We start from the raw sequence: 12,798 nt of genomic DNA, 5'->3' as shown, positions 1-12,798 counted from the left end.
AAGCTACACACAGTAAATCCTCTAGAATTTCTGTTCACTTGTTAAGAGATATGCAAGAAACAAAATTACATAATTACATATAATTATATAATAGTGTTCTTATTATGGATCTTATTGAGAATTCTTAACAGGATTGGAAACACCCACAGTGGACGTTAATATGTATAATTATCCTTCATGGTACATCTAGCGACTTTAAAAATTATGCCTGGGTTCTCAGAATTGCTTGTTTTCAAGTTTCTTTCCAAAATGAAAGTAGCCAGATGGGCCAAACTCCAAGATTTCTTTTTGGTTCAAACCTGAATGAATAGTAATAATAATATATTTCCTAAAGTTTTAGCATGGTAAACACATTGCGTCTGTAAGGTCATATGCTACGAATCTATTAAATAGCTGGTTCTGTCTTACTAAGCCTACTGATAAGTTATCGCTATTATGCTTTGATTTTGAAATCCTTAGATTATTCAGGTTACATGGACCTATCGGCCATGGCCATTTTTGAATTGCAGAGGAGTGTCATGTAAACTTTTGGAATTATATAGGACAATCCTCCATTAATGCTCGTGCCCAGTGAATTGTGTGTTCTACTTTCAAACATAGTATTTCATGTGGTTAATGTAGTCCCACAGAGAAATGAGTTCTGTATAAAGTTGTTCCTCAAACTTTGTACATGGTGAATAATTTTTCATGGAAATTGTTCAGTTTAGTTAAAATAACACACTGGAAGGCTTGGAAGGGTCCATTTCTTCCTGGAAGAATAATCTATCTATCATTTAAAGAAAAGCAATATGAATGTTAAAAAAGTCATATTAAGATTTCAGAATGTCTGTGACCACTATCCCTGTTGACCATCAAAAAACTTCGATGTAGTGTTTCAGGGGATATTTTCATTTTTAATCTGTCATCTTAGTAACTGTGTATGGCTTTAAGGTCCTTGTTTATTCTTGGTTATTATCCAGAAATAATTTTTAATTGCTCATTCAGTATTTTAGATTTTTTTAATTTAAAAATTATAAAATGGGTCCACTTAAAAATTCCATAAATAACCAAATGGAATCAATGACACTCATTAATTGATAACTAACTTTGTATAAAATAGTACAGAGAGAAACATAAAAGGGCTATTATTTTCATATGCTATACTGAGTATAATAATGGAACGGGAATCATAAACTAGAAATTTGTTTGATTTTAATGCCATTTTAACATTTGCTTTTGTACTTAGTGGCATTTTGCCTATAAAAATAGACCTGTCAGCAAGCCTGCTCGAGTGTCTTTCTCAGACCTATTAGAGACTCTGTTTGCAAGAAATACTTCAAAGTAGCTGTGCTTTTAAGCAATAGTAGTGAGATAATAGAATTAATAAAGCATCATAAGCATGGTGGAGAATGTGAATTTTGAAACTAGAACAGTACTTTTTACTGAAAAAGCTTTCTACCAACAATATGACTCCTAATTCAACATTATCTACAGGGAGTTTATCAAATGTATACAAGAACTTACTTATGACAGAAAAGCAGTAACATCAGAAAACGTGTGATGACTGGGGAAATGAGTTCTAGCCATAAAAACTAAAGGAAGGTCATCTAGATGCATAGATCTACATCCTGAATCCATAAGGGGACCCAAGAGCAACATCATTAGCAAGAGCACAAGTGCATTTTTCCGCCAAGCAGGAAGAAACAGAACTTTCATCTGATTTACTGAAGGAACAGCATTAGAAAAGCTTAAAATTATCTGATCCCTGGACTATAGCAGTTAACTCAGAACCCTGACTACATTAGGTCCACAGTGTATTTTTGTGAAATGAATACATTATTCCCAGGAAAATGATGACAATAAATTCAGCATGGTCAAAAAGAGTATCTGTTAAGGGGACTTGTCCCCATCTCCAAATCTTTGGGGAATAACAAGCAAAAGCAGTGGTTCTCACTGTGGAGGCTTTGTCCCTTTAGGAGACATGTGGCAAAGTCTAGAGGCAATTTTGTTGTCACAAGTTAGGGGAAGTGCTGCTGGCATCTAGCTTCTAGTGAGTGAGTGGAGGCCAAGGATGCTGCTATACATGCTGCAACATACAAGAAAGTCCCATACAACAAACATCCAGCCCCAAAGGCCAATAGTGCTGAGGTTGAGGGACCCTCAGCTAAAGTGTAAAATCAACCTGGAGTGTCTCCTGAAAGAAACTGGGAGACTTCTGTGATTCTCACATACATCCTCATCAAAAGCAGTATACAACCATGTTAAACGGTAGACTTTTAAATCAAAGCCCTTGTGTTTTCCAAAAATGTTTCAGTAATAAAGATATGGAATATCAATATCCCAAGGTAAATGTAAAGAAATTACTTTCTTTCCTTCTCAAAATAAAACAAGGGGAAATCAGTCTAAATATGCTAATTAATTTGTTTTTTAAAAAATTTTCATTATTTGGATTCTGTCCCAAGTTTTTTTTTCCTATTGAAAAGATTTATCAGTACATGGATATATATGGATTATACGGTGTTTTAAGGTATTTTTCTACATAGTGTCTTAAGTGTGGCATTAACTTAATTCCTGTGAAAACATAATCTTCAGGATAAAATTATTTGGATTATACAAGGGACTTTATGGAAGAGATATTTTTCTGATATTGTACAACTTCTGATTCTTAAACACACAATGAGATACATGAAACATGTGCTACAATTTTGGATTAGATGTGGACTAATAATGTAATGTGCATGTATTTTCATTTCCTTGGATATCTTTGAAGGTTACAAGAACCCCAACCTTCCACTCAGCTCTTTTACCTCTCTCCTACCACCCTCTGTGTGCTTCCCTGTAACATTTAGAAATGTTCACGAATTTAGAGAATGAATTCAGGAACTGAAGAAAATTGTGTAAAGTAGAAGACATTCCAAAGTGGTAAATCCAGATTGAAAGCATGGTGGCAAGTGAGTGTCTTTGATCATCTAGAATTGTGTGGACCTACTAACTGCAATGAAGTCTCAAAATAGTGTCTGATAGATAAGATGTAGAGTGAGTAAAAACACTACAATTAGAATGCTGCTTGAGACCTCTCTTGATTCTTTTATGGGTAAAGTATGACAACGTATTTTGTTATTTCAATGACAGACCAATTAGATTCCATGTTGAGGAGTGGTTATATAGCAAGATGACTGGTGTAAAATAATTTTGTTATTTTTGACCTTGTTATTTTGGTCTCCCAAGTGACTATGAAGAGAGGCTAAAAATTTAGCATGATACAAATCTTTTTCTTTTTACATGCGATACCTAGCCTCTGGGTCTTGGCTTCCACATTTGTATAATGGCTATGATCCTAGCACTTCACTCAGAAAGTTGTAAGGATGAGACAAGTGTGCCAGCCACTGCTCTAATGTGACAAGCTTAGAGCAGTGGCTGGCACAGAGCAAGGGCTCTGTAAAAACTGTGATGACTGTTTTCTCCTGTCTGGATGCCATACCATTTTCAACATCTCTCTACCCCTACCTTGGGGTCCTAAAGGTAGTGGGTTTTTTTTCTTTGTCTTTGCAACCCCAGTCTTTAGAACAGTGACTATCTCACAGAAGCTCAATAAAATATCAGTTGAACCACCTTCCCATAAAAGTTTTTATAATACACTGATGGTATATTCTTTCCTACTCAATCCAATATTGGTCTCCTCTTGCATGCTGCAAACTTAAATGTTAAGTATGCCTATTTTAGATTTATGTGGTTTATTTTTATACTTGAGTAAATACCAAGGTTTTCCAATTATTTCCTGACTGATCTAAGGTTAGGAAGAGTTTATTCTCAATGTGAAAAAATGGAACTGACTCCAAGAATGCCTTAACTTTAAACCATATCATTTCAGCTTCAGAGGTCAAAGTAAAAACTATTATTGCCCAAAATTGAAAGAAAACAGGAGCCCCAGACAAGATGGCAGAGTAGAAGGACCTGAGCTCACCTCCTCTCATGAAAACACCAAAACCACAACTAACTGCTGAACAACCATCAATAAAAAAGGACTGGAACCTACCAAAAAAGATATTCTACTTCCAAAGACAAAGAAGAAGCCACAACAAGATGGTAAGAGGGGTGCATTTGCCATACAATCAGATCCCATAGCCACTGGGTGGATGACCCACAAAGTGGAAAATAATTATATTGCAGAGGTTCTCCCACATAATTATATCACAGAGAGAGTTCTGAGCCCCACATCAGGCTCCCCAGTCTGCAGGACTGGCATCAGGAGGAGGAGCCCCCAGAGCGTTTGGCTTTGAAGGTCAGTGGGACTTGATCGCAGGAACTCCACAGGACTGGGGGAAGCAGAACTGACACTCTTGGAGGATGCACACAAGGTCTCGTGCACACCGAAACCCAGGGGAAAAAGCAGTGACTTCATTAGAGCCTAGAGCAGACCTACCTACCTGCTGCTCTTGGAGGGTCTCCTGGGGAGGTGGAAGGGCAGCTGTGGCTCACTGCAGGGAAAAGGACACTGGTGGCAGAGGTACTGGGGAGCACTCATAGGTGTGAGCTGTCTTGGAGGCTGCCATTTTGATGCCAAGACCTTGCCCCACCCAACAGCCTGAAGGCTCCAGTGCTGGGACAAACAACAAACAGGGCAAGAACACAGCAACACCCAAGAGCAGACAGGCTGCTTAAAAGCTTCCTGAGCGCACAGCTGCCTAAAAACACACCCCTTGATATGGCCCTGCCCACCAGAGGGACAAGACCCAGCACCACCCACCAGTGGGCAGACACTGGAGGCAAGAGGAACCATAATCCTGCAGCCTGTGGGACTGCAAACACAGAAAGTTAGACAAAATGAGATGGCAGAGGAATATGTTCCAGACAAAGGAACAAGATAAAACCCCAAAAGAACAACTAGGTTAAGTGGAGATAGGTAAGCTACTTGAAAAAGAATTCAGAATAATGATAGTAAAGATGATCCAAGATCATGGAAAAAGAATGGAGGTACAAACCTAAAAGATACATACAGGAAGTGTTTAACAAAGATCTAGATAAACAAAGAACAAATAACCAGAGATGAATAATACAATTACTAACATGAAAAAATACATTAGAAGGAATCAATAGCTGAATAAATCAGGCAGAAGAACAGATAAGTGAGCTGGAAGACAGATGGTGGAAATCACTGCCTCAAAGCAGAATAAAGAAAAAGTAATGAAAAGAAATGAAGACAGTCTCAGAGACCTCAGGACAACAGTAAATGCACCAACATTCACCTTATAGGGGTCCCAGGAGGAGAAGAGAGAGAGAAAGACCCTGAGAAAATATTTGAAGAGATAATAGCTGAAAACCTCCTTAACATAGGAAAGGAAACACTCACTGAAGTCCAGGAAGTGCAGAGTCCCATACAGGATAAACCCAAGGAGGAACATGCCAAGACACATATTAATCAAATTGACAAAAATTAAAGACAAAGAGAAAATATTAAAAGCAAGAAGGGAATCCCCATAAGGTTATCAGCTGATTTCTCCACAGAAACTCTGCAGGGAGTGTCATGATATATTCAAAGTGATGAAAGGGAAAAAGCTACAATCAAGAATATTCTACCCAGCAAGGCTCTCGTTCAGATTCAATGGAGAAATGAAAAGCTTTGCAAACAAGCAAAAGCTAAGAGAATTCAGCACCACCAGACCAGCTTTACAACAAATGCTAAAAGAACTTCTCTAGGTGGGAAAGAAAAGGACACAACTAGAAACAAGAAAATTACAACTGGGAAAGCTCATCAGTAAAGGCAAACATACAGTAAAGGTAGGAAATAATCCACACACAAATATGATCTCAAAACCAGCAATTGTGAGAAGAGGAGAGTTCAAATGCAGGATACTGGAAATGCATTTGAAACTAAGAGACCAGCAACTTAAAACAATCTTATAGACTGCTATATCAAGACTTCATGGTACCCACAAACCAAAAATCTACAACAGATATACACACAAAAAGGAAAAAGGAATCCAAATACAACACTAAAGATAGTCATCAAATCAGAAGAGAAGAGAACAAAAGGGGAAAGGAAGAAAAAAGACCCATGAAAATAATCCCAAAACAATTAAGAAAATGGCAACAGAAACATACATATTGGTAATTACCTTAAATGTAAATGGATTAGATGCTCTAACCAAAAGACACAGAATGGATACAAAAACAAGACCCATATATATGCTGTCTACAAGAGACTCACTTCAGACCTAGGGACACATACATACAGACTGAAAGTTAGGGGATGGAAAAAGATATTCCATGTAAATGGAAATCAGAAGAAAGCTGGAGTAGCAATTCTCGTATCAGACAAAATAGACTTTAAAAGACTGTCACAACAGACAAGGAAGGACACTACATAATGATCAAGGGGTCAATCCAAGAAGAAGATATAACAATTGTAAATATTTATGCACCCAACATGGGAGCATCTCAATACACAAGGCAAATGCCAACAGCCATAAAAGGAGAAATCGACAGTAACACAATAATAGTGGGGGACTTTAACACCCCACTTTCAGCAATGGACAGATCATCCAGACAGAAAATCATTAAGGAAGCACAGGTCTTAAATGACACAATATATCAGATGGACTTAATTGATATTTATAGAGCATTCCATCCAAAAAGAGCAGAATACACTTTCTTCTCAAGTGCTCATGGAACACTCTCCAGGATAGATCACATACTGGGCCATAAACCCAGCACTGATAAATTCAAGAAAACTGAAATCATACCAAGCATCTTCTCCGAGCACAATGCTTTGAGATTAGAAATCAACTACAAGGGGGTAAAAAAAAAAAACTATAAAAAACACAAACACGTGGAAGCTAAACAATGTGTTACTAAACAACCAATGGATCACTGAAGAAATCAAAGAGGAAATAAAAAAATACCTAGAGACAAATTAAAACATGATGATCCAAAAGCTATGGGACACAGCAAAAGCACCTTTAACAGGGAAGTTTATAGCAATACAATCTTACCTCAGGAAGCGAGAAAAATCCCAACCAAACAACCTAACCTTACATCTAAAGCAACTAGAGAAAGAACAAACAAAACTCAAAGTTAGTAGAAGGAAAGAAATCATAAAGATCAGAGCAGAAATAAATGAAATAGAAACAAAGAAAACAATAGCAAAGATTAATAAAACTCAAAGCTGGTTCTTGGAAAAGATAAAGTTGATAAACCTTTATTCAGACTCATCAAGAAAGAGAGAGGGCTCAAATCAATAAATGAAACGATTGAAATGAAAAAGAAGTTACAACTGACACCAAAGAAATACAAAGGATCATAAGACTACTACAAGCAACTATATGCCAATAAAGTGGACAACCTCAAAGAAATGGAAAAATTCTTGGAAAGGTACAATCTCCCAAGACCGAACCAGGAAGCAATAGAAAATATGAACAGACCAGTCACAAGCACTGAAATTGAAACTGTGATTAAAAAATGCCCAACAAATGAAAGTCCAGGACCAGATGGATTCACAGGCGAATTCTATCAAACATCTACAGAAGAGTTAACACCTATCCTTTTGAAACTATTTTGAAAAATTGCAGAGGAAGGAACACTTCCAAACTCATTCTATGAGGCCATAATCACCCTGATACCAGACAAAGATGCCACAAAATAAGAAACTTACAGGCCAGTATCACTGATGAACATACATGCAAAAATCCTCAACAAAATACTAGCAAGCTGAATCCAACAGTACATGAAAAGGATCACACACCATGATCAAGAGGGATTTATCCCAGGGATGCAAGGATTTTTCAATATTTGCAAATCAATCAGTGTGATACATCACATTAACAAACTGAAGAATAAAACCCAAATGATCATCTCAATAAATGCAGAAAAAGTTTTTGACAAAATTCAACCCATATTTATGATAAAAACTCACCAGAAAGTGTGTATAGAGGGAATATACCTCAACATAAGGGCCATATATGACAAACCTACAGGTAATATCATACCCAATGGTGAAAAGCTGAAAGCATTTCCTCTAAGATCAGGAACAAGACAAGCGGGTCCACTCTCACCACTTTTATTCAACATAGTTTTGCAAGTCCTAGACATAGCAATTAGAGAAGAAAAAGAAATAAAAGGAATCCAAACTGGAAAAGAAGTAGACATGATATGACATGACACTATACACAGAAAATCCTAAGGATGATACCAGAAAACTACTAGAGTTCATCAATGAATTTGGTAAAGTTTCAGGATACAAAATTAATACACAGAAATCTCTTGCATTCCTATACACTAACAAACAACTGAAGGTCAGAAAGAGAAATTAAGGAAACAATCCCATTAATCATTGCATCAAAAAGAATAAAATACCTAGGATAAACCTACCTAAGGAGGTAAAAAACCTGTACTCAGAAAACTATAAGACACTGATGAAAGAAATTGAAGAGGACACAAACAGATGCAAAGATATACCATGTACCTGGATTGGAAGAATCAATTACTGTCAAAATGACTATACTACCCAAGGTAATCTACAGACTCAATGCAATCCCTTTTAAATTCCCAATTTTCTGCAGTTCTAGAACAAAAAGTCTTAAAATTTGCTTGGAAACACAAAAGAACCTGAATAGCCACAGCAATCTTGAGAAAGAAAAATGGAGCTAGTGGAATCAGGCTCCCTGACGTCAAACTATACTACAAAGCTACAGTAATCAAGACAGTATGGTACTGGCACAAAAACAGAAATAATAGATCAACAGAACAGGATAGAACGCCCAGAAATAAACCCACACACCTATGTTCAATTAATCTACAATAAGGAGGCAAGAATATACAATAGAGAAAAGATGGTCTCTTCAATAAGTGGTGCTGGGAAAACTGGACAGCTACATGTAAAAGACTGAAATTAGAACATTCTGTAACACTGTACACAAAAATAAACTCAAAATGGATTAAAGACCTAAATGTAAGACCAAATACCATAAAACTCTTACAGGAAAACGTAGAACACTCCTTGACATAAATTGCAGCAATATCTTTTAGGATCCACCACCTCGAGTAATGAAAATGAAAACAAAATAAACAAATGGGACCTAATTACACTTAAAAGCTTTTTCACAGCAAAGGAAACCATAAACAAAACGAAAAGACAACACACAGAATGGGAGAAAATATTTGCAAATGATGCGACTGACAAGGTCTTAATCTCCAAAATATACAAAAAGCTCATACAACTCAACAACAAAAAACCAAACAACCCAATCAAAAAATGGGCAGAAGACCTAAATAGACATTTCTCCAAAGAAGACATACAGATGGCCAGGAGGCACGTGAAAAGATGCTCAACATCACTAAGTATTAGAGAAATGCAAATCAAAACGCCAATGAGTTATCACACCAGTCAGAATGGGCATCATCAGAAAATCTACAAACAACAAATGCTGGAGGCAGTGTGGAGGAAAGGGAACCCTCCTACACTGTTGGTGAGAATGTGAATTGGTGCAGCCCTGTGGAGAACAGTATGGAGGTTCCTTAAAAAGCTAAAACTAGAGCTATCATAAGATCCAGCAATCCCACTCCTAGGCATATATCTGGAGAAAACCATGGTTCGAAAGGATACATGCACACCAATGTTCATTTCAGCGCTGTTTACAATAGCCACGACATGGAAGCAACCTAAATGTCCATCTACAGATGAATGGATAAAGAAGATGTGGTACATATATACAATGAAATATTATTCAGCCATAAGAAAGAATGAAATAATGCCATTTGCAGCAACATGGATGGACCTAGAGATTCTCATACTAAGTGAAGTAAGTCAAAGACAAATATCATATGATATCACATATGTGGAATCTAAAAAAATGATACAAATGAATTTATGTACAAAACAGAAACAGACTCACAGACTTTGAAAACAAACTTATGGTTACCAAAGGGGAAAGGTGTGGGAGGGGATAAATTAAGGGTTTGGGATTAACATATACACACTACTATGTATAAAACAGATAAACAACAAGGACCTACTGTATAGCACAGGGAACTCTATTCATTATTCTGTAATAACCTATGTGGGAAAAGAATCTGAAAAAGAATAGATATATGTGTATGTATAACTAAGTCACTTTGGTGAACACCTGAAACTAACACAGCATTGTAAATCAACTATATACTCCAACATAAAATAAAATAAAAATTTAAACCAAAGAAAGAAAAAACACTAATATTCCCTTTGGAGATACAAGGGTGGTAACTTACTCTTTTTGTCAGTTGAGTGTCCATCATGAAGTTGTGCACGTGCTTTTCTGCTTTGGTAAGTTCCAGCTTCCTTGCGACCACAGCTACCACCAGGGCTGTGCAACCAGCACCCTGAAAACCAGGAGAGAAAAGAACCCTGAAGAGTTATTATTTTTGGTCTCAAGCACATTAAACAATGTTTTGTACTAAGTACATTACTACAATTTTTAATCTTCAGATAGTTATCAGTGTCTTCCATCAATATGACAGAAACTGCATGGCCAATAAGAACAAGTAACAAGCCTTTAGATTGATGGTAAAAAACTTAAAATAGGTGAACTAAGAACAAATGTGTTTGTATCAAACACATTTTAATCATAAGAAATAAATGGTAAAACAGCAACTTGCTGAATTTTCAGGGACTTAAAAATAGAGCAAATCAAATACATGGATATACAAATGAGTGAATTAGCATAAATGCACAGAGAGGAAATAATTATTCTCTAAAAATAATATTCTATAATCTTCTGTGAAGATAAGACCAGCAGGTCTTCAGGACAATCAACTGTGAAAAGCCAGGAATGGAAACTGATGCATTATATGCACAACTTCAAACGTGTCCACAAGCAGAACAGAAAGGATCACAGTGATCTGAACCTGGACAAGAGACATACGTGAAGTGCTGAAGGTCAGGGATAACAGCCTTACTATTCCAGAGGTTTACCAGCATGAAGAAAGGAATGGGCTACCTTTATTTTGAAAAACTCAACAGTGGTCCTTTTTTGAATTATAGGCTATTGTGCTGATCTCTTAGGAAGAGTCGTGTGACACTGTATGGTCCCCCAGAGATTAAAGCCCTCCTACTCCATGATCAAGGTGCATGCATTCCAAGTTGTGAGGTACGGGGTCTTCTTGGTTGAAAGACCAGTGACTACATGCAGGGTCAGGAGGCAAGGCTGGGGCACCTACAGGAGGGCCCAGGCGAGGAAGTCCAGATCTCCAGACAGAATCTCAACCTTGGGAGGACCACAGAGAATCAAGATTGCCTAGCCGTCTCAGTAGGCAGACAACAATGAGCCACAGGGCACAGGCAGGACCCACAGAAGAGGGCTGCAAGAAATGAGACTTTACAATATGTGGGGATCTTTCAACAGACTGGAAGCCTTTTAAACTAGTTTTAAATAGCGTCCCTTTTATGTTAGCTAAGAGGGTTAGGATGCTCACTGTATAGCCATCCGAGAGAGTCTCAAATTCTCACAAGGTAACCTGGTTTTCCTCATTCCCAATAGGTCTAAAAATCATGAGTTATAATAGCAACTCTGCCCCTTAAAAATGTGGTCTACATCTTAAATATCTAAGTTTGAGGGAATGATTATTACTTATAGCATTTCCCTAATATATTATGAATATATTAAATTTTTATATCTATAATATTTAAAGAAAATATATTTAAACAAGCAAGTGAGAAACTTATATACATAATTTGCTCCTAATTTTATTTTTTAAAAGGAATTCATATTTGTGAAACAAAGAAATAAGCCCAGCTGTGAGAACAGCATCTCTCTCAGTGGTTGGAATACCAGTAAGTTATTTAGTTCTTTGTGCTTTCCTGAAGAGTCCACATTTTCTACAACGAATACATATTACTTATACAAACAAATGCTTACACATTTCAAAAATGAAAACAGTTTGTAGTTTAAGAAAACATCTAACCTAACCTTTACATATCTTTATTAACCTTAAAAAAATTCAACCTAGGAAAATGATCTTTCTTCATGATTCATACTTACTTATGTTTTATTAAATAATTAATTATAATCATCTCCATTTGAATTGATAAATGTAATTTAGCCATTAAGTTACTAACCAAAGAAGGAATTTTTGGTCTCACTGAATGAGTTGTTGCAACAAATCTGGCAGGAGGGACAAGACTGAGGAGAAAAGGAGAAAATAAATACACTTGCCCTGTCTTGCTACAACCGGATAATTACAATCATAGAAACATGGCCTTATTAGTAAGTTGATACTGTTTAAATATAATATTTCCAGAGGGTTTAAATATCCCCTTCCACCTAGCTCTATGGAGAAATCAGTATCCTCAGAAATGAAGTGGTACTGATGATAGGATCAGAGAAAGAAGCCAGAAGGTATTAGACCTACCTGGTTTAACCTTCAGATTTTGGAGATGAGGCAATTAAGGCAGAGTAAGTGATTATTCAATTATTAACTCAGAGTAGCATTGGTATATTTCCCACCCTTTACCTCATCTCATAATACTTTTCTGTATATGTAAGATCATATATATTCTTATTTGTGGTCACTTCCATATTCATGACACAATATGAAGCACTGTATTTCAAAGCAAAACAAATACTCTTAGAGTATGAATGTTTAAAAATTGAGGAATATGGTTAGTTACCAAAATAAGGCAAAACATTATTCTTATTTTATAACCGCTGCAACTTTTAAATCAGTGTTTTTTAAGCTTAAATGTGACTAGAATCTTTTAAAGCTCTCCATGTGACTCCAACACAAAGTCACTGCTTTAAGTGAAGGACGATATGGAAAGAAAATGGCAAACTCCATTACTTACTTTCT

The 12,798-nt window shown here is 36.5% G+C and overlaps 1 protein-coding gene across 3 annotated transcripts in view; it reads right to left on the bottom strand.

Moving 5' to 3' along the window:
* The window catches only part of KCNN2 (potassium calcium-activated channel subfamily N member 2), a 316,641-nt gene that overhangs the window by 15,678 nt on the left and 288,165 nt on the right, over positions 1 to 12,798 (bottom strand). For all 3 annotated transcript variants that reach the window (XM_007192113.2, XM_057541626.1, XM_057541627.1), the window contains one exon: positions 10,222 to 10,332. In XM_007192113.2, coding sequence (XP_007192175.2) covers positions 10,222 to 10,332 — 111 coding nt within the window. The remainder of the gene's footprint in view (positions 1 to 10,221; positions 10,333 to 12,798) is intronic.

Source organism: Balaenoptera acutorostrata, chromosome 2 (assembly GCF_949987535.1).
Source record: "Balaenoptera acutorostrata chromosome 2, mBalAcu1.1, whole genome shotgun sequence".
NCBI classification, from domain to species: Eukaryota; Metazoa; Chordata; class Mammalia; order Artiodactyla; family Balaenopteridae; genus Balaenoptera; species Balaenoptera acutorostrata.
This window is presented reverse-complemented; position numbering and strand designations above follow the sequence as displayed.